Source organism: Hyperolius riggenbachi, chromosome 3 (assembly GCF_040937935.1).
Source record: "Hyperolius riggenbachi isolate aHypRig1 chromosome 3, aHypRig1.pri, whole genome shotgun sequence".
NCBI classification, from domain to species: domain Eukaryota; kingdom Metazoa; phylum Chordata; class Amphibia; order Anura; family Hyperoliidae; genus Hyperolius; species Hyperolius riggenbachi.
The window spans coordinates 93,551,005-93,574,482 of record NC_090648.1 but is presented as its reverse complement, the minus strand read 5'-3'; the positions used below and the strand labels follow the sequence as shown (position 1 = coordinate 93,574,482).

General features: G+C 45.3%; 1 protein-coding gene across 1 annotated transcript in view; it reads left to right on the top strand.

The window, feature by feature from the left end:
* The window catches only part of ADAM9 (ADAM metallopeptidase domain 9), a 153,935-nt gene that overhangs the window by 102,774 nt on the left and 27,683 nt on the right, over positions 1-23,478 (top strand). Inside the window, exons 7-13 of the mRNA XM_068274597.1 lie at positions 3,639-3,704; positions 8,089-8,160; positions 9,809-9,978; positions 13,831-13,912; positions 15,103-15,236; positions 18,041-18,212; positions 18,324-18,416. Of these exons, the coding sequence (XP_068130698.1) occupies positions 3,639-3,704; positions 8,089-8,160; positions 9,809-9,978; positions 13,831-13,912; positions 15,103-15,236; positions 18,041-18,212; positions 18,324-18,416 (789 nt within the window). The remainder of the gene's footprint in view (positions 1-3,638; positions 3,705-8,088; positions 8,161-9,808; positions 9,979-13,830; positions 13,913-15,102; positions 15,237-18,040; positions 18,213-18,323; positions 18,417-23,478) is intronic.

Genomic DNA, 23,478 nt, shown 5'->3' with positions numbered 1-23,478 from the left:
TGTGGTGTATGTCACCAAAACAGTTCCTCCTCAGGGATTTATCTACAGCCAAACAAGTTCCTTCTCAAGGTCCGAGCACACACTAGATTATGACCACTTCTGCCGATAATGCGCCCTCGACTAACAACGACCACCTCTCCAGAGATCCACCAGGCAGATCAATTCAGCCAATAGCTTTGTTTTCCCTCTCTAACCCTGCTTACCGCATGATGTCACATTTGCACTGGGTCCTCTGCTCTCAGTCCCCCCCCCCCCCCCCCCCCATTGCAACAGAACACTTTGTTAGCCTGCAGGCTAACTATGCGTCTGTACAACCTTGGCCAAGAGATGTTGACCAATGCATCAGGTCCCAATCCCCATTGGACAACATTCATCTACTAGTCTTAAAGAGACACTGAAGTGAAAAAAAAATTATGATATAATGAATTGGTTGTGTAATACGATTAATTACTAGAATTTTAGTAGCAAAGAAAATGTATATTTGCAGTTTAGACACTATTCAGCATTCTAAATGGATTCAAAAGCTCACTAGCCTGCTCTGTAAAATCTTTCCTGCAGAGGGAAAAAAGATACATTGTCTTTTAAAGCTTATTATCTCAAGTGTCTGGCAGAGTTCTCTGGTCGTGGAGCTCAATGGCTAATTTGCATACACAACAACTGCAGTTTCTTAAGGGGCCCATACACTTAACGATTTTCCCGCCGATATACGGCAGATTCGATCACTGTGATCAAATCTGCTGTGAAATCGTTGCACAAACGCTGACTGAACGATCGATTTCTGGCCGAAATCGTTTGTTTCCGTCGATCCGTCCGTGCGGAAGATTTCACTCGATCGCCAGCGGGTCAGGAGTGTTTCAATAGCGGCGTTCGAATGTCTGACAACCGCCGCTAGCGGCAATACATTACCTGCTCCGGCCGGCGCGTATCCCCGCTGCTCCTTCTCCGCTGGGCTCCGGCAGGCTTTACTTCTTCCTGCCCGGACAGGAAGTTTAAACAGTAGAGCGCCCTCTACTGTTTAAACTTTCCCGGTCAGGAAGTACAGTGAAGCTGGAGCCCAGCACGGAGAAGAAGACAGCGGAGACCGGGAAACTCGCACCGGCCGGATCAGGTAATGTATGAGGGGGGGGGGGGGGGGGGCAGCGGCAGCTTTACAAATGTTGAATTGATTTAATGCTGAAATCGATTCACAATCTGTTTGCAGTAAAGGCAGCCATACGATCCCTCTCTGATCAGAGAGGGATCTATCTGTTGGTCGATCTGATGGCAAATCGACCAGTGTATGGCCACCTTTAGCTCTTCCTTTACTGGAAACAATATTAGACTTGTGTCTCTGCTGCTAAGGGTTTTTTTTCTTAGCTGTACTACACATACAAATCATTATATCATAATTTTTTTTTCCGCTTCAGAGTCTCTTTAAGGGATTTATCTACAGCCCATTTATCTCTTCTCTCTCAAGTCTGCAGTACACAATTAGATAAAAATTAAATGCTAACACTTCCATAGTGGTCTTCTCCTGTCTTGAAGTCCTTCAGAGCTGAAGCCAGCCAAGGCACACTCAGCAGGCCATGCTGGAGCATTAGGGAGTCTTGTCAACTACCTTACTAAATAGGTACTAGCTCTAGCCAGGATCTGAAGCTCCACCTATGTCAAATCTGGTTTCTTTAACTACTTTAGGACCAAGGTGATTGAAATCTACACCCTGTTTTGGTGGCTATCTGACTGCCAGGGGCGTAGATTTCAATCACCGCTGCAGCGCGCATCCGCTGTTTTTGTCGCTCCCGCTGATCTTGCCGCTGAATCCCCGCCGTGGCCCGTCGCAGCTCACTTGCTCTGCCTGTCTCTATGACGGCAGAGCCCTGTGTGCTGGTCAGGAGCCGATTTCATTGGCTCCTGGCCGTGTCTATCAACGTAAGCAGAGTGAATGTCCTGAGGATCCCAGCGTGCGGCAGTGACAGTGGCGGGTATATGCAGCGATTCGTCGTGATTCCATCGTTATTGTACCAGCGGTCTCTGGTCCTTAAGGGGCAAGAGACCGCTGGCATGTAAGTGGTTAATGAATATACTATCCAGCTGCTAATAACTGTTTGCTATAGATAAGGTATTCGATTCAGTAAAAACATGTAATGGAATGAAAACCCATTGCATACTAAGGCCTTTTTTATCACAAAGGCAGTTTTTATTTAACATTGATTGAAGCGTGATTGGGAAAGGCCACTCTATTATGAAACCAGCATCGGGAGTTTGTGTTGGGAGGGGGCTGCAGGAGAGAGTAGTGTTGGGGTACAAAGCTATGGTGACATTCTGATCCATATTCCATCCGATTTTTGCTGGAATCTGATCAGTATTGACTGCTGCACAAGGTCGACCATACATCTAATAATGTACTGTAGCCCTAACGTGTAAGCCTCAAGATGTAACCGGCTAAGCTCACTTTTCATATCAATTCATAGCATTAATTGAATGCTGCATGTTGCTGATACAACAGCAGCAGCACAGTGGCATAGTGGATAGCACTCTTTTCCATGCAGCTCTGGAGTTCCTGGTTTGAATCTGGGCCAGGACAGTATCTGCAGATTGTTTGTGTGTTCTCCCCATGTTTGTATTGTCGTCTAGGTTTAGCCACCACCGGGGGAGTTAGGGTTAGGCGCCACCAGGGAAGGGTTCTGTTTGAGAGTAGGGTTAGGTTTAGCCATTGTAAAATATCGGTAAATATTACCAATATTTTACAATCAAAATCCAGTAGTAGAATATGGCTAACTTTACCGATATTTTACAAGTGGCAATCCTCTGCACCCCTTTTTCCAGGCACCTTTATTTCATGTATGCGTTTCAGCAAGTCCTTTATGTACTCAGGGCCTAAATTGTGTAGGGATTTGAATGTCAACAGTGCAGTCTTGAAGAGTATTCTCCATTTTACTGGCAGCCAGTGCAGTGATAGGATATATAAACGGTATTAAAGTGGATCCGAGATAAACTTTGACTCATTGCATAATTGTGTTCCTTTCATATAGTTTTTAGGGCATTCCTCAAGCCAAATACTTTTTTGTTTTTGTTTTAATAATCGAATTCCCTATAAACTAAACAAGCCTCGCCCACAGCTTTTCAGAGTGCCTTGGCATTTTCAGACAGTAGCAAGGGCTTATGGGAGGCTCAGTCTGGGCAGGAGGAGGGGAAGGTGTTACTAGCAAGAGATTTCAGAGGCAGAGGGGAGGAGGGGGAATTAGGTTTTCACAGGCTGAGGGCTGGAGATGCAGATCAGCTTGCCTGTGTGTAATGTTTACAAACAGAACATGGCTGTTGTCATTGTATCACAGGAAGAAATAATCATATTCCGTTGAAGCTGTTTGCAGCTAGATTTGCTGTGTAAACTTTAGATAAGATATATAGACAAGTTACTTGTTATAGTTAGTTTTCCATCTCGGATCCGCTTTAAGCAAGTTACAGATTGACACATTTATTATATGCTTTAAGGACAGTCTTGCTTTCAGACAGTTTAAACCCTTACATCTAATTACAATTGGATGTGGGGGTTCAGAGTTGCTTGAACAATTGGTTTGCTTTGCATTATTCAGTATATTTAAAAAGATATATAAATATGATGTATACACTTACGTGTTGTTCTTTATGATTGTGTTTAGCGGAAGAGAGCCGTCCTGCCTCAGACCAGATACGTGGAGCTCTTCTTGGTTGTTGACAAAGAGCGGGTAGGTCGTGAAGCCAAAGGGCACTGGTTTCATTCATTGCTTCTTATGTAATATATGTTAGTGACTCTGTTACGCTATCATGCATAAAACGAACCAAAAGTCTAGAGCAGTGATGGCTAACCTTGGCACTCCAGCTGTGGTGAAACTACAAGTCCCATGAGGCATTGCAATACTCTGACAGCTCTAAGCAGAACTCGGGGAGGCAGAGGCATAATGGGATTTGTAGTTTTGTCACAGCTGGAGTGCCAAGGTTAGCCATCACTGGTCTAGACTCTAGAGTGACATTTTTTGCACTAAATGAACCTATGGCCAGTGTGCACTACAAGGCTTTATCTGTGTAAGCATATATATGGGATGGTACTAGTAACAATGGGGGCCCAGGGCAAAATTAACCCCCCCCCAACAGACACCCCCAACCAAAAAGTGGCATTATGGGCCCTTTGTTGCTACCAAATTTTCCTCCTGGGCCCCTGAGCCGCCTGCTGACCCTCACTCCCAATCACCTCCCAACTTAACCGTGCTCCCTGGTACCCCTGCATAGTCTTTGGTGTAGCATCTCGCCTGCCCGCCAGCACAGGTGAGACACTACTCTGCAGGGGCCCCAGGGAAGCAACAGTTAAGTTGAGGGGAGACACCTTAGGAGCCCCTACAGGCTCTGGGGCAATTGCCCCCTTTGCCTATATGGTAGGCCCTGCCCTGTATATTCTATGTGTGCGAGAGGGTATATGCTGCATGTGTGCACTTTTATTCAGCCAGATAGACAGTGGCTCTGTGATGACAGAAGGAGCTATAGTGTGATTGGTTGCAAGAGTGATCTCCCCCCCCCCCCCCCCCTCCCCCAAACCTTTCTTTCCTGTCCAGCTCTGTAAGTAGGTATCTTTCAGCATAAGCACAGAGTAGTTAGCTACTTTATGCTGAGTTTGACATGCCTGTATCTTAAAAGGGGATGCAAATTAATAGGGGTGGTCGGAAATGCTGATTTCCGATTCTGACTGAATCCCACATTCCAACAAGTGCATTTCTGATTTCCAAGGGTTTCCACAGAAATCTGAAATTTCGACTTTCTGATTTTCACGGAATGTTTTGGTTTTTTGCCATTTTTGTTAATAAAGTTGTTTGGTTTTTTTTAAGTATTTTTTTTGCAGAATCGGCTATATTTTGCACATTTATACTATTATGCATACAGCCGCGGTACACTTACCAATTCTCTGATTGGCTTAATACTTCCGAGACTTGTGATTGGCCTAACATTTACATGGTATTCCGATATCCGTAGTATACGTTTGAATTCTCTGATTGGCCTAATACTTCTCTCAGTAATGCGGTATTCTTCAGAATTCAGATTTCTACATACCGGTTTCTGCCACAGAAAGTCAATTTCCGATTGAAAACATCGGAATTCCACGGCATTCTGAAGCTCATCCCTCATCCCTACAAATCAGTAATGGCAAGACTTTGACACTCTGAGTGAAGAAGATTTTGGAACTCTCATTCAAAGTCTCCGCCCCACTACCTGCAACCTGGATCCTGGCCCAACCGGATCCTTAATGCAGTGCCCAGAGCTGATCCGACCAGCACTTCACAAAATCACTCAGTGCTCCTTGCAAAGTGGACTTTTCCCAGAAGAACTAAAGAAAGCAATCATAAAACCCCTCTTGAAGAAACCATCACTAGATTCTGATTCTGTGACCAACTACAGACCTGTGGCGAACTTACCATTCCTATCAAAAGTTATCGAGAAAGCAGTCGCCAACCAGCTAGAAGCCAGGCTTACAGATAACAACATCTTCGATACTTTTCAGTCATGATTCAGGAAAAGGAACAGCACTGAAACGGCATTAGTCCGAGTAATGAATGATCTACTTACTGCAAGGGACAAGGGTGATTGCTCAATTCTGAGTCTTCTTGACTTGTCTGCAGCATTTTATACTGTGGATCATGAAATACTAATCCAGCGACTGAAGAATTACTGTGGCCTAAGGGTTACTGTTCTCAGCTGGTTTCAGACCTTCCTATCTGGCAGGACACAGCAAGTATGTCTGGGCACACAATACTCTAATCCAGTGCCACTTGCCTATGGAGTTCCACAGGGTTCTGTACTATCACCATTACTCTTTGCAGCCTACATGCTCTCACTGGGCAAAATAATCCAGAACTATGGCCTAGGATACCATTGTTATGCAGATGACACACAACTGTATCTGTCCTTCAAGCCTGGCACCCAAGATCCATCAGCATCCATAAATGCGTGTCTAAAGCCCCGTCTACACGAGGCGATCCGGCGGCTTGACTAGCCGCCGGATCGCCTCTTCCGCTTCCCTGCGCGTACCCGCCGCGTCTGCGTCGGATTCGATCCGCCCTCGTCCCCACCCGGTGCCGCTTATCTTCCGCTCGATTCCCTGCCATTGTCCCCTCGTGGGGAACGAGCAGGGAATTGGCGGTGGCAAGATCCGACCTGTCAGATCTTATCAATCGAGCTGCATCAGCGGCTCGATTGATAATACACATCGGAGCATCATCTACGCGTGTAGATGAGGCTTAATTAATTTACAAAATTGGATGAGTACAAGCTGGTTGAGGCTGAACTCTGACAAAACAGAGGTGTTGGTGGTCCACACATGATGGATAAAGTTCAAAACGCTCACCACCTCAAACTAGCAATTGGGGGAGATACCGTACAGTATAAAGACTCGGTGCGAAACCTTGGGGTGATCCTGGATGGAAATCTAAAACTCAGACAGCAGGTATCAGCTGTCGTCAAGTCTTCCTTCTTCCATCTAAGAATTATAGCGAAAATCAAACACCTTATCTCAGCTGAAGACCTACCTGCCCTGGTTCATGCATTTGTATCCTCCCGCCTAGACTACTGCAACGCCCTGTTCATCGGATCTACAGATAAGGTTCTGTGCCCCTTACAATTAGTACAGAATGCTGCAGCCAGACTATTAGCCAATGCCCCCCGCAGCTCACACATCACCCCAGTACTGCAAACTCTTCACTGGTTGCCAGTAAAATGGAGAATCAATTTTAAGATCTGCCTGCTGATATTCAAGGCTCTAAACCACATGGGACCCAAATACATAGCGGATCTATTGGAACTTTATGCCCCTCCACGCACCCTCCGCTCTGCCAGTAAGATGAATCTGGTTATTTCCCAGGATACACTTAACATTTGGTGCTCGGGCCTTTTCCTATTCAGCCCCTACTCTATGGAACTCATTTCCACAATCAGTACGAGAGGCTCCCTCTCTGGACAGCTTTAAAAAAAGGCTAAAAACTCACCTCTTTTCCCGAGCCTTTGAGACTGCATAATGCAGGGTCACAGCGCTTGGATTCCCCAGGGAGAAAAGAGGGAGAAAAATATTATTGTTATTGTTAATGCAGATATATTCCATTCGTGATCAGAATGCCATACTGACAGATTACTTGGTGTGTGCATATACAGCACTAGAACTGGGTGGCCACACTGCACAGTATGTATTGGGTCAGTTCGCAGAGAGCTGCCAGTACATAGTTTGTAGCGCTGTCCACAGAGAAGCTTATTAATGGTTATTTCAGTGAACTTGTGTTCTCCATGTGAACTTGCGTGTGATGTAATGTGCTGCACATCTGCTATTGTTTCATTACTCCACCTTCCCCTGAGTATTTCCACCCTTCATCAGGACCTCCGCCCGCTCAGTCCTCACCCAGTTATCCACGCACGCAGTGTCCACACTGAGCGTACTGACAGAGTCACTCTGCCAATTGTCTAATACAGATCATTAGAAAGCATTCTCTGTCCTGCTCTAATAATCCTCCCTCAGGACCCTCCTTCCACTGGCCCCAACACAGCCAGTGTACAGTTTCCAATACATGAAGCATATGTTTGTGGACATTGCTTAAAGTGATGGTACTACTATAAGAGACGTGTATTTATGAAAGGATTAAAATGGGCCACAAATTCTTCCCTGGTCACGAATAAAACTACGATGCTTTATAGCATGTGCTCACCTCAGGATATATGAGCAATGAGGTTCTGCTGTAATGTAGCTGTGCTCCGAGGCTTATGTTGGCCACACATGATACAATAAAATGATCCAATTTTAACGCAATTCGATAAAAATGATCTGTTGTAGAGAGAAATTGAAAACGTTTTTTTTCATTCGTTCAAGAAATCTGATTGCATTTCCTGTTTTTCTTCGATAAAAAAAGATCGGGGGTTTGGATTTTTCCGATCAATTTTTATGAAAATTGAATGATGTAGAGAGAGAGAGAGAGAGAGAGAGTTTTCTTTACATTCCCTGTGATGGTTTGTGAAATTTATAAACTACATTTTCCTTCTGGCATTGTGTAAATCATCTTGGCTGGATTAACCTGCTATCTGATTTATGTTTGTGTTTTGCAGTATGACTTTGTAGGACAGAACGCTTCAGCTGTGAGGGCCGAGATGGTGCAGTTATCCAACTATCTTGATGGAGTAAGTCATACTATGTTAAGGTGTGAGATTTAAACTCCTGGTTATCATGAGTCAGACTCTGGGTGCAAAACACAAGCCAGGAGCGGTAACTCCGAGCGTGACTCGTGGTAGCTGCAGGCAAGACTGTGCAGATCATAGCACGCAGCGGGCATTTTCACACACCTCCCGGGGGATCCAGACACCGGCAGCTATTCTCCTTTCTGTCCTCTGAGTTTCTGCATCCCTCAGTGAGATCGCCATTTGTCGTCATGACAACAGACTGATCTCTCTTCAGGGTTACAGCACCACCTAGAGGACTGAGGGAGAACTGCAGTGCTGGATCCCAGGGAGGTGAGTAAGTGCTGGGGCTGCTGCAGATCTCTCTGCGGTGTGAATTTTTTTCTCCAGTTTTAGGGCCTAAAAGCCTGCAAAAAAATTGCACTTTAGCTGCACTGTGACTACTGGCAGACAAGAAAAAAACAGACAGCACCAAACAGACAGCACCAACTGCCATTATCTATTCCCACACCCACTAACAATGCGATAGGCTAAAAGGTTGTTTTCTTATAGATATACATATGCACAGAGGGAGATACTGGTTGCTTGGCAGTTGGAAACCACTGTTATTTCCCACAATGCAATGAGGTTCACAGACAGGAAACGATCACGATCATGGTCATGACATCACACTGTGACGTTTCACCACAATATCAGCCACACAGACTTCCCCTGGTGATCTATTTGAGGAAAAGTAAAGATTTATCATGGGAGGGATAAAGTTCAATCCTTGGTTAAAGTTCTTTAACCTCCTAAACTTCAGTGTCTAACTATGAGAAAACATACTACAGCAAAAGTACAATCCTTATGGTGCCCACAGACACTTAGGGCCCGTTTACATCTAAAATTGCGGGAGTGATTTTCCCGTGATTAACGCAGAAAAATCACTGGTGGGTTCTATGAGTTCTCTGTAGAAGAGATCATTTAGGGCTTGTACACACTTTTGCATTTGCGCTGCGTTTTTAGAATCTAAAGGTCTTTTGAAAAATCATGAAAATCGTGATGACCTGTACACACTGGTGCGATGCGTTTTTAGATGAACGCAATTGCATTGACTGCTGCTCTTTTTAAGCGCTGCATTTGAAAAAACACCATGCATGCGATTTGCTTTGTGTTTTTTAGGTAAACAATCAGGAAACCAGGAAAAGAAAGCCTCAGCAAAAATCGCATGTCGAAATTTGATAAAAAAAACGCAATTGTTTTGCACTGCATTTGCGATTTTCAGTGTGTATAGGCACTCTACCATGTTGTTGCTAAGCTCCACCTCTTCCATGATCACAGACACAGGCTTATAACAAAAGAGTAACTCATGCATATCGGAGCCCTGCTCGCTCCTTAGTCATAGCCAGTTGAGCGGATTCTTCCTTGCAAGCATCTGCATATAGGCGTAACATCACTGAGAGGGCGGTGCTACATATCGATATATAGCAATATATATAGGAAGTGGTTCTGATGCTGAAACCAGGAAAATTACCATACCCTGAATAATTAGTACATGTCCCTACAGTGCCCCTTCAACTTTTAGGATCTAACTCATTCTGCCTTATTTATCTAGCCTCTTCTGCTTCTTGTAACCTCTGGATAACAGGCGTGGTCTCTCCACTCTCTCTAGATGTACAGTATGCTGAATATCAGAATTGTCCTGGTTGGACTGGAGATCTGGACCCACGTGAATCAAATCAACATTGACGGCACGGCGGGAGAAGTCTTGGGGCGGTTTGTGGAATGGCGTGAGAGGGAGCTTATACCGCGCCGCAGACACGACAGCGCTCAGTTTGTTCTGTAAGAAAACTTTAATTTCAAGATCTACAGCAAAGAAAGTTATTTTTTATTTTTGTGGAACCTGTACTGTGAAAAATAAGGAGCCTGCCATTGCCAATGGGCTGCCCGGAGGCATAGTGGTTAGCGCACTCGCCTTGCAGTGCTAGGTCCCCGGTTCAAATCCTAGCCAGGGCACTATCTGCATGGAGTTTGTATGGTGTCTGTGTGGGTTTCATCCAAGCACACCAGTTTCCTCCCACACCCCAAAAACATACAGATAAGTTAATTGCTTACCCCTTAATTGGCCATAGACTACGATACACACACTACATGATACATACATAGACATATGACTATGATAGGGATTCGATTGTGAGCCCCTCCGAGGGACAGTTAAGTGTCAAGACAATATACTCTGTACATCGCTGCATAATATGTTGGCGCTATATAAATGCTAAATAATAATAATTGCTAGCCTTGTTTAAATAAATATGCAGCACTGCAACCAGTCAAGTACAGATGTCGATGAGATGCTAGTCTTTCTGAGTTGATGCAGATTTTAAAAATGTAATTAAACAACTCATGCGCCTATGCATACAATAATGCTAGAATTTACATTGCATGCATAGGCGCATGAGTTGTTGAATTGTATTTTTGTATCTATATATACGGTGTGGGTGTAGGTAACATCAGCCTTACTTACTCAGTGTAGCCAATTTGATTTCTTGGTTAACAAGTGCTACAACAATATATACTTTTAGGGCCCGTTTCCACTATCGCGAATCTGCATGCGTTTTCTGCAGCAGATTCGCATAACCAATACAAGTGGATGGGCCTGTTTCCACTTGTCAGAAATCCTGAGTGTTTTTCTGTGCAGACGAAATCTGCACGGCAGAGCCATCAGAATTTGCATACCGCTATCCAGTGGTGCTCAACCTTTTTTGGCCCGCGGGCCGAACTTCAAATCAAGAAAAATCTCGAGGGCCGGAACACATGCATACAAAATTTCGATGTAAAACTTTTAACGTTTTTCTAGTAACAGTTAACATGGTGTTGGATATGGAAAGAAAACGACAATATAAGAATTGTTGTACTCACCATATGATGCACATTTTCTTAATGAGAAGTTCCAGTATGTTACCTGGGTGTATTCACAGGGCAGATTAATGCAGCAATGGTATCAGAGTCCAGCCTGTAGTGTGCTGGCTGAGGAGGCTGTCCGATCTGCTGAGGAGAAACAGAGGCCTAATTACCCACACGTGGCCTGCCTGTAGTGTGCTGGCTGAGGGGGCTGTCAGCTCTGTGTGGGGCTGAGGGGGCTGTCAGCTCTGTGTGGGGCTGAGGGGGCTGTCAGCTCTGTGTGGGGCTGACAGCTCTGTGTGGGGCTGAGGGGGCTGTCAGCTCTGTGTGGGGCTGAGGGGGCTGTCAGCTCTGTGTGGGGCTGAGGGGGCTATCAGCTCTGTGTGGGGCTGAGGGGGCTGTCAGCTCTGTGTGGGGCTGAGGGGGCTGTCAGCTCTGTGTGGGGCTGAGGGGGCTGCCCGCTCTGTGTGGGGCTGAGGGGGCTGCCCGCGGTGTCCTGCGGAGAGGAGAGGATCGGGTGGTATTGTGTAGTTATAGTATCCGCGTAGTCCCGCGCATACACCGGCGTGTGCTCCGTATTCAGCCCCGGGTAGCGCTGGGATAGTTAGAAAGCCTCGCTCATTGGTTACTGCAGGAACCTTCCTCCAATAGGAATCAGGCTGTATGCGCGGGACTACGCGGATACTATAACTACGCAAAACCACCCGATCCTCTCCCCCTCCGCAGGACACCGCCGCGCGGGCCACAGAAACTGGCCTCGCGGGCCACAAATGGCCCGCGGGCCGTAGGTTGGGCACAGCTGCGCTATGCGATTCGCATACAATGTATTTAATAGGAAATTCACATGCGGTATGTGAGTTTTCATGCGAATTCGCATAGGATTTCGCATAGAAACAATGGAAAAGCACACAGGCACTGCCATGGTTAAAATCGCATACATAGTCATCCATGTGAAATCGTATGCAAATTGGCATGAAAATTTGCATACAACTGCATGCGAAATTTGCATCCGTATGCTAATTTTTTTCCGCATCGCTCGATTACCACTGCACAAGTGGAAACGGGCCCTTAGTTTTTTGATGCAGAGTTTGTTGCAGTTTGTATGCTCATTGATATGTTGCTTGTATTATATGCCTTCCTCTTTTGTCTCCTCTCTCTGTGATATTGGACCAGTCACAGTTTATTTAGATTAGCCTACTTATAGGCCTGGGGCACACCAGAGGAGTTTTTCTGAGCGTTTTGAGTTTTTAAATCTGCTGCTAATGTTATCCTATGTGTCTGTGCACACTGGAGCAATGAGGTTTTGTAAAAAAAAAAAAAACCATAGCATTACATTGGGAAGAGCTTTTAGAGGTTTCAAAAGCTTTTCCCAATGTAATGCTATGGTTTTTTTTTACAAAACCTCATTGCTCCAGTGTGCACAGACACATAGGATAACATTAGCAGCAGATTTAAAAACTCAAAACGCTCAGAAAAACTCCTCTGGTGTGCACCAGGCCTCAGTCTGCATACAACCAAATTTGTATCAGTTCGAAAAAATGTTGCAATTCATTGATTATTACAATAGGACAGTAGATACTTTGGATGCACTGGATGAAGTCAGACTGATCTGCAGCTAATTCTGCATCCAGTAGTGTGAGACATATGATGCAACCACAGTAGACTCTCCGGAACCGACGTGGATTGGCTGATGCTGGATGATTGTGCCTTCTGGTTGCTTGTCACTCAATGATAAAAATATTCCTAGCTAACACAGTAATTTACCCCATTCTATATACATACCAGTCTGTATGAAATGTTAACATACAGTAACTGAAAGTGTGTAATTCTTGAGGGAGCTGTGGAACCCAGTCTTTAAAGGAGTAATCAGGGAAATAATAGGAAAGCTGATTTACTTACCTGGAGCTTCGCTCCAGCCCCTTGCAGCTGTCTTTCTCACGCTGACTGCTCCACTCGCAGCCGCCGGCCCGGGGTCCCCACAGAAAGGAAAGAATGACCTCGAGGTCGTCCTTATTGCGCCTGCATGAAGCACCGCTGTCAATCAAGCCCACATTGTCCGCGGCAGCCTGCGCAGGCTGCCGCGAACAATGTGGGCTTGATTGACAGCGGTGATTCACGCAGGCGCAATAAGGACGACCTCGAGGTCTGCCTCTGCACCGGTGGGGACCCCGGGCCGGCGGCTGTGAATGGAGCTGTCAGGGTGGGACAGTCAGCTGCAAGGGGCTGGAGATAGCTAGAGGTAAGTAAATTGGCTTTCCTATTATTTGCCTGATAAGCACAGAGGTCCTACAAAGAGCCTAAGAATTTGGCCTGTACCACTGTGTACTGCCAGTAATTTGTGCTGGTTGGTTGAGACTTCTGGTTGGTTGAATTCCTGATAACTGGGAGTCTACTGTATTTATCTTTCCTATCATGCATCTGCCATTCCTGACTTGTTTTTAAAAAAGAGTCATTTTGTAGCTGTCATATTAGTCATCTGGCTTTAGCTGCCAACAACCAGATGGGTACCCATTGGTCACAGTGAAAGTCGGAGGATAATGCAGGTTGTAGGAAAGTGTACAGCGCAGGGATGTCCAATGTGCGTACAGCCATAGACACATAGCCATAAACACATGCTAGATGAAACTTGAGGTGGAAGTCGACTTATCTACATTTCTGGGATGCGAGAGGAAACCGGACAGCCCGAAGGAAACCCACACAGACATGGGGCGAACATATAAATGCTTCATAACCTTTACATTTTCCTGGAAAGAAAAATCAGTAATTTGTGTTATTTCTTGTCTTGTCTTGCAGGAAGAAAGGATTCGGGGGCACTGCTGGCATGGCCTTTGTGGGCACTGTGTGTTCCAGGAGCCACGCAGGCGGCATAAACGTGGTATGGCATCTGTATCTTACCATTGTAGATATGCTGTTCTTATTGGAAGTTCATTTCTGGCAAATGTAATGTGTGACCATTTAACTCTGTGTGTATAATTAAGGATGGTTCATGCTGCATCTCTCTAAATAATAGAGCCAATAGAACTACCTGATTTTTGCCTTCACATCAGCTCCCTGTAATCCTCTTCACAGCAGCGCTCAGGCTGGCTGCGGGAGGGGTACACATGTGACACATTCATACTCATAAAGCGGCCCTGAACTCAGAACTTTCTCTCTGCTCCAAAAGATAAACAATAACATAATAACCTTTACAGAAAGACACTTCTTTGTTACAGCCGATACAAATCCTGCAATAAATCTGCAGCGTTTCTACTTCCTGCTTTCATGGAAGCAGACATTAGGTAAAGAGACTGTAACAAAATTTTCAGCCTTATTTCTTCTATCCTATAAGTACCTATACCTGTTCTAATGTGCTCTGTCTTACTGCAGCCTTTCCTAGTTGCACAGTGGCTGTGTAATCTCTGTTATGTAATTAATCTTCTTTCCTCTGTCGGCTCTGTCGGGCTCAGGCACTCAGACTGGAATGTGCAGGTCTGCTTGTGATAGGATAGAAGCTATACACACCCTCTCCATGCCCCCTGCAGGCTCTTTATGACTCACACACAGAGCTACTCTCAGCCTATCACATGATGTTAGCAGCCATGTATTTTGTTTGTAAACGCTGCCAAAAAACTGGCAATTATAAGCCAGGATTGCAGCAGGGAGTGGCAGAAACAGCACAGAGGGGCCCATGAGAACATAATTAATAGAATGGTATGCTTTTTATTGTAAGAATTTTAGAGTACAGATTCTCTTTAACATCCTATGCTTTCAAATCAGTTTATCTGCCATGGCAGTCATGTGACACAGATGAGAGATCAAATTACAACTTGTGATTATGCACAAATGAGGGTGAATTAGACGGGCTAAACTCTCTAAATACATACAGGGTGTATTTCTCTATGCTTTCCTTCTGTCCTGTGCAAGAGTTCAGATCCACTTTAAAGGGACCAGAGGCTCCCAATGAATTAAACAGAAGATGAAAAATGATCTCCTAGAAGAAAAAGTGAACTGGATCTGTAGGTTGTCTGAAATGAAAACGTTCTTTGTTTTGTGACCTGATTTTTGTATTGCTGTGATTTCTTGCAGTTTTCTCATCAGAATGTTATGGCGTTCTCTTCCATCGTTGCTCACGAGCTGGGACACAACCTGGGGATGAACCACGATAATGGCCGGGGCTGCACCTGCCCTGTAGACGCCTGCATCATGAACTCTGGGGCCACGTAAGGGTTACCTTTTATCACAAGAGAACGTCCATTTATTCTACAGAACCTCTCCTGTAGCAAAACTGATGGAGTAGCGTGTGACTGGAGTTGATTAGGTGACTGGTTTGTAAGTCCTAAGTGGCTGGTTGCAGTCATGTAATCATGACTCACATCTGCTTCCTGGAAGCAGACACAAGCAAGACATAATCACGTGATCAGGAATAGCCATTCAGTGACTAATTAGTCACATGATCAAATTAATCAGATGCTTGTCCATAAATTGTCAAGAAAAATATTCAGTAGGATAAATTCATGTTATTGCTTTATTAAAATGTGTTTTTGAGAATCTGGTTGGGCAAGATAAAAGTGAAATACTGCTTTCCTTTTCCTTGACAAGCATTATTTCTACATGTGATATGATACAATAGCAGCCAATCACAGAAGCAGTTGGCATATTGTGACACTTTCCTTTACATATCAGGAATCACTCATTATCACATATAATCACTCATTATCACCTAAGCAACAGATTGCCCAGCAAGCTCATGGTGATTTAGAACCTCTAGGAGTGTGTAAGGGGCAAAAAAGGACCAAAAATCTTACTAAAATACTTTCAAAACAGAATTTTTGAATTCTTAAAACATAAGCTGTTTGCGATTATTCAGGTTGGAGTGAACATCATATGCTCACTCCAACCTGAATAATTGCAAATACCTTCCAGCCCCGCGATCCCGTCAAGATCTGCTCCCGTTAGCATACTTAGGAAGTACGGGTGCAGACGGCCAACAAAGACCGGTTGCTGGATCGTCAGAGGAAAGAAGGTTAATGCGACAGAGCGTGCCAATCCTGTCTAATCTGCTCCCGTTAGCATACGCAGGAAGTACGGCGAACAGACTGACAATAAGGATTGATCGCGCAGCTGTCGACGATATGTAATGGGACAGTCCCTCACCAATCCGTATTACTAGGCCATTGTTGCCATGCAGATCTCATGCACTAGAGACTGCTGGGGGCAAATTCACTGTGTGCATAGTAAACGGTTAAGATTGGTTGGAGGTGCCCATACATGTACAATCCTGATTGTATATACAATCGGTAAACTAAAAATATCGATTTCGCCCTGGAAATCGGGTAAATACACTGCCACTGCTCTTCGATTTGATAGGGCGAAGAGACCCCAATCCTATCATAATACGGTAGCCAGCTCAATCACGTTCGACATGCTCCAGTCACCGTTCGGGGAATAGTCACTTCCGACGGCTTAAAGACTGTGAGCAATGTGACGTTAAAGAAAGGTTACTGGGTCCATATATGATGCAATCTCGATTGGATACAATCGAGAAACTAAAGTTATTGATTTTGCACAGGAAATCGGGTACTAGCTAATCCTACGAGGAAGAAACGGTTATTTACAACCTAGCTAGCCGATCAACAATTTATAAGAAAATCATAAAACAATGCGGTAGTATGACTGACTCTTCAGAGGGCAGGTTCGTTATAGCAGCAATCAGATTTATTCTAAAACTACATACACATAGCTTAATTCAGCCCACAGATAGATATATCTGTCCGGCAGAACAGATTGGTTTGGATAGAAAGAGAATAGAGATGAAAAGAAACAGAATGTCTTAATATACAGTTCAAACAGTTGTGTTTTAAGAAGGCAAATTTTTGTTTTGCATTACCTGAACAAGAGCAGCAATTGATTGGAGTAAATAGAACAATGGACAGAAACATTGAGGGCACCAACCTATAGTCTTAAAATGGACCTCCGCTGTAAATTCTAGAGTGATAAAGAGCCAGAAGGGCATTTACTAGGACTGTTACCCCCTAATTTTACCCAGTGCAGCAACAGCTGGTTACTTCATTAAGCAGCAGGGAAAGTACTGCACTGCACTACTTTTCTTTTTACTTCTCCTCTCTCAGATAGGCTAGCTAAGAGACGCATGTAGAGGAGTACCCCTCAGGCCACACTGAGGCTCCTCCCACCCACAGATGACACAGTCTGTTAACAGTCTCTGCAAAGGTATTAAAATTGCCTTGCCAGTTTTTTCAGAAAGGGGGTGTAGCTAACCAACAAAGCCTGGATTTTATGGAACAGTCAGTTCTTGGTCATGGTCAGTTTTCAGACATTTTTCTTGCTACTCTTATAACTTCTGCTGGATCTAAACCCAGGTCTTCCTTTCAGCTCTAAAAGATGAGCAACAGCATGATAACCTTTACAGAAAAACATGTATTTGCTGTAGCCCACTCCTACTGAGGTGCTTCAGAGCTGGTACTTCATGGTTACATGGAAGTACATACAGGACAGAGCCGGGGCAAGGTCCACCAGCACCCAAGGCTGAGAAATCAAAGTGCGCCCCTCCATCCCTCCCAACCCAGCTGTCACACACTGATTGCTGTTAGACTAAGAGGTGCCCCAGGGCCCCAACTCCTTAATTCCCTAGTTATCTGGCTTGCAGTCACTGCCATGTATGCCCTTTTCCTATTTCTCTCTGCTTCAAACACAATAGGAGAATGATAGCTGAGTGAGTTGTGCGCCCCCCTCCTACACTGTGCCCTGAGGCTGGAGCCTCTCCTGCCTCTGCCCTGCCCTGATACAGGGTTAACCTTCTGTGTTTATATATAGCCTGTCTGAATGGCACAACACAGTTCAGACAGAGATGCCAGCTCAAATTACAGCGGCTCATTACTAGCAGATAAGGGAGAATTAGACAGGCTGTTATCTCTAAATACATGCAGGGTGGGGTTCTCTGTGTTTTCCTTCTCTCCTGTGGAAGAGTTTAGGTCCTCTTTAATTTGTCACCTGCCTGCCTCCTCAGGGGCTCTCGGAATTTCAGCAGCTGCAGTGAAGATGACTTTGAGAAGCTGACGCTAAACAAAGGTGGAAGCTGCCTTCTGAATGTGCCCAGCCCAGATGAGTCCTACAGCGCCCCCTCCTGTGGGAACAAGCTGGTGGACCCAGGGGAGGAGTGTGACTGTGGAAATGAGAAGGTCAGACAGAACATAAGCAGAGGGTTTATTATACTAAGTCTGGTGTCTTGTGTACTATTGGCCATTGCATCCTAAAACAATAAGCCATGTCTGTTCTAACTCCTCTTCCAGGAATGTGAGAAGGATCCATGCTGCCAACCGGGGACCTGCAAGCTGCGATCCGGGGCTCAGTGTGCCTATGGGTCCTGCTGCCAAAGCTGCCGGGTTAGTATCAGAATCACCAGATGCCTTACATGATTTTATTGTCTATAAATGGCCCAGATGTCAAGAGGGCTTAGAGAAGAGATGAAGCAGTGATCATTGGATGGGTTTGAACAAAACGAAAACTTTTAGGCCCATATGCAATTCACTTTTTTCTCCTTAGTTATCTCCAAGTTGACATTTTCACACCTTGTCATAAAATCCCCTTTAAGCCACCAGCAAACAAAAAAATACTCAACATAATTTTCATAGTACTTTTTCTTTAATTTTTGGTACTTTTTTAGATTACAAAATGCTGAAAAGTTATTTTTAAAAAGAAGTTGAAAAATTATCTCCTAGGAGAAAACTCAGGTGAAAAAGTTAATTGCATGTGGGCCTAAAGGTGGCCATACACTGGTCGATGTGCCATTAGATCGACCAGCTGACATATCCCTATCTGATCGAATCTGATCAGATATGGATCGTATGGCTGCCTTTACTGCAAACAGATTGTGAATCTATTTCAGCCTGAAACCGATCACAATCTGTTCAGCTGCTCCTGCCGCCTGTCCCCCCCCCCCCCCCCCGTATACATTACCTGAGGCTGGCTCCCGGGCGTCTTCTCCGCACTGCACCGCACCGCTGTTCTTGCTCCATCCCGGCGCTTCCTGTGTTACTCCGTGACCAGGAAGTTCAAATAGAGCGCCCTCTATTTCAACTTCCTGGTCACCGGAGTGACACAGGAAGTATAAGCGTACACTGGGACATGCGGAAATGCGGTGCAGCGAGGAGAAGAGGACCCCGGAGCCAGCTTCAGGTAATGTATACATGCTCGGATCGGGCCCGAATCGTACGCCGCAAGCGACGCGCTCCTACCGCCGGGCGATCGAGGGTAATTTCCCGCACGGCGCGATCGACGGACCGATCCGATTTCGGGAGGGAATCGGATCGGCGGGTGCGTTTAGCGCAAACGATTGGCAGCAGATCCGATCCCAGGATCGGATCTGCTGTCGAAACGGCCGTGAATCGAGCCAGTGTATGGCCTGCTTTAATGTTTAACTGAGATATAGCTTTAAAATAGAATATGGAGACTTAAAGGATCAGTGTAAATAAGTGCAGATTGCAATGACTTACCTGCCCAGCAGTTTTAAGTTGTGAAGCTGTCTTATACATGGCTTATTAGCATTTGGGGCTGTAAAAGCCGGTATTGTCCTCTAGGGAGCACCCTTTATGGGAGGCCCCACTGACTCTATCCTTCTACTATGTAGGGGTCTCTTCCTCCAGGGCCACTTAATGAGGGTGGCCAGCTATTGGGCTCCCACACATCCTCCTTCCTAATTCAACACTCCCAATCCATTTGGAAAAGGTTAGCACTCAAATGATTTTTAGCTCACACCAGTTTGGAACAAGTTAGCTCCCCAGTGTCCTTTGGTCCTTCCTCCTTTGGAATGAGTGAGTTCCTGTGTGACCTCTAGTTCTGCCCTACCCTTTGGAATAAGTTTCCTTTTCTGTGGCCACCAGGCTCACACCCCCACCAGGTCCCTGTGATGAGAGCTCACTGTTGGGTCCAGTCAGCACAGCCGCAACATTCTCTCCACCAGGGCTGTGGAGTCGGAGTCGTGGAGTCGGAGTCGTGGAGTCGGGCAATTTTGGGTGCCTGGAGTCGGAGTCGGGAAAAAATGCACCGACTCCTAATGAATTTGTAACTGTAATTAAAATAGAAAATATGATAAAATGTTCTATTTCTCAGATAATAGTCATTAAAAATAATGTATATATACAGTATATATACAGTCAGGGCTGGGACAAGGTCCACAATCAACAGAGGCTGAGCTGCCCAAGTGCGCCCCCCCCCCCCCCCCCCGGCCTGCTCCGTAAGCTTACTGCACATGTGCAGCTCTCTGATGACTGAGTGAGCAGTAAGCTTACAAAGATCAAACACATTGAATCCAACACAGGAGATGTCAGTGCTATAGAAATACATAATAATAATATGGTAGGATATTAGACTATGACTATGGTAGGATTAGATTGTAAGCTCCTCTGAGGACAGTCAGTGACATGACTATATACTCTGTATACAGTACTGCTGCAGAAGATGTCAGTGTTATATAAATACATAATATGGTAGGACACATTACACTATGGTAGGATTAGATTGTGAGCTCCTCTGGGGACAGTCAGTGACATGAATATGTACTCTGTATAGTGCTGCAGAACATGTCAATGTTATATAAATACATAATAATGTGAATATGGTAGGACATTAGACTATGGTTATGGCAGGATTAGATTGTGAGCTCCTCTGAGGCCAGTCAGTGACATGACTATGTACTCTGTAATGTGCTGCAGAAGATGTCGGTGCTATATAAATACATAAATAACATGGTAGGACATTAGACAATGGCTATGGTAGGATTAGAATGTGAGCTCCTCTGAGGACAGTCAGTGACATGACTATGTACTCTGTAAAGTGCTGCAGGAGATGTCAGTGCTATATAAATACATAATAATAATATGGCAGGACATTAGACTATGACTATGGTAGGATTAGAGTGTGAGCTCCTCTGAGGACAGTCAGTGACATGACTATGTACTCTGTAAAGTGCTGCAGAACATGTCAGTGCTATATAAATACATATTAATATGGTAGAGACTTTTTACACTATAACTATGGTAGGATTACAGTTTAAGCTCTGAGAATAATCAGCAATATTGCTATGTACTCTTCAAAGTGCTATGGAGGGCATCATCACTATATAAATACTTAAAGTGGCCATTAATTATACAATTCTCCAGATGATTGATCGTCTGATTTGATAACATTGATCAGAAACGATCTTTCGGACCCACTAATGGAAGAAAAGCTGCTATCCAATTTGCTCAGATTAATGGAAGTGATAATTTTTTGGATCGATTCCATCAATTTGATCGAATTAGATATACCAGCAAGCTGTCATTAGTGGTCTAGGATGACTGATTGTCCGGAAAATTGTATCGCTAGTGGCCACTTTAAAGCGGACCTGAACTTCCTCTCTGCTCTAAAAGATAGGCAACAGTATAATAACCTTTAAAGAAAAAAATTTCGATGTTACAGCCTATACAAATCCTGCAATAAATCTGCAGTGTGTCTACTTCCTGCTTTCATGGAAGCAGACATTGCTAATATCCTGAGCTTTTAAATGAGCTTATATGTCTTATCTGCCATGGCAATCAGGTGGCACAGGGGTGTTGATCAAACTACAACTTGTGATTAGTCACAGATGAGGGGGAATTAGACAGGCTAAACTCTCTAAATACATACAGGGTGCATTTCTCTGTTTTCCTTTGTCCTTGGGGGGAGGTTAAAGGGGTTCTGTGGTGGTGTCCTGGGGTTAAATACAGACACTTACCTGGGGCTTCTATCAGCCCCCTGTAGCAGTAATGTCCCACGCAGTCCTCCTCCGATCCGCCATTCTCCGCCGCCGGCTCCAGTGCAGCGCGGTACGCTTTCAACTGCGGCTGGGCGCCAATGGCCGCGCGCCTGCTCGCTTCCGCCGGCATCATCAGAAGCTTACTGCGCAGGCGCAGTACGAGAAACCTTTGTACTGCACCTGCGCAGTAAGCTTCCACTGACACGAATGGGAGCCCGCATTATTCGTCTGTCGTCAGACGAATAATTGCCCGGAGCCGGCGGGGGAGAACGGTGGATCGGAGGAGGACGGTGTGGGACATTACTGCTACAGGGGGCTGATAGAAGCCCCAGGTAAGTTTGTTTTTATCCCCAGGACACCCCCACAGAACCCCTTTAAGGGGAAATATAGCCTGATGCCGGAGAAATAGAGTGATAGGGAATGGGAGAGGGGCAGGGGAGTTGGTGACATAGAAGCTAGCATTATCACACACCTGACACAGCACATAGTCACTCCCCCTTGTGCTCTCCTTTGCCCAGCTCTGGGGTGTTAAAAAGCTGCAGTTATTCCTGTAATCTTACAACCTCAACATACTCATGCAGCAGCTTCAGGGACAGGGAAGGAGAGAGAGAGCTCTCAGCTGAGTGTATCCTGTAGTGCACAAACAAGGCAGCATTAGGGAAAATGATCTATCATGCAAGCACCAGGAACACAGGCAGTGTGTGAGCTGGAAAAGAGCAGAATCATGTGTGCATATTCTGATCTGAACATACCTCTCCCTGCAGTGGCGTAGCTAAGGAGCTGTGGGCCCTGATGCAAGTTTTACAATGGGGCCCCCCAAGCACTCTATACATAACAATTTATACGGCGCACCAAAATCTGCCAATGGCAACTACAGTGTCAGAGGTGCAAGAAGGGGATGGGGAACAGTTTGTTAATGATTACCACTATTCAAAGTATCTACAGAAGTCATTATTATGAGCATAGGACCAATAAAGAGCTAATTCTGTAGTTAAGGGAGGGCCCCTCTGGCCCAAGGGCCCCGATGCGGTCGCTACCTCTGCACCCCCTATTGCTACGCCCGTCTCCCTGCAGTGTCTCTCCCCCCTTCCCCTGCATAGCTATCTCTTCTCTTCCACAGTCTTCATTCTAGATCGAAATGCCCGGGTTACAGTGCTCAGCCCCGCCCCTCAGTGTCACATGAAGAAGAGAGGAGGGGAGGGGCGCTCTCTATACACACACGCAGCCAGGAGAGACTGGGGACAGCGAGCAGCAGAAAGCTGATTATAAACAGCTCATCTGCTCCGCTTGTCTTCCCCAGCAGCCAGCCAGCACTGCAGCCAGAAAAGTGGTGAGTGCAGCATACACAGGGGGGGGTGGTGGGCGGCAAGCCAGGCAATACACAGACCTGCTCCTTGCGCCCCTCCCACACAGCAGTGAGCTCCGCCCAGAGGCTCCAGCCTCCTGAGCCTATGTGTCGGCCCGGCCCTGTATACAGTAAAAGCTGTGCTTTGTCCACAAAAATGAAATAAACCAATCAAAATTAGTTACTTGTGCTGCTTCAATAAAGCAGTCCCCGTATTTTTAAGGTCAGATATACATATCTGATTGTGACTGTATATATGATGTGTACACAGGAATCTCTTATATATACTAAATAACATCTATGCTGTAAGAATAAAGCCTGATGTGTA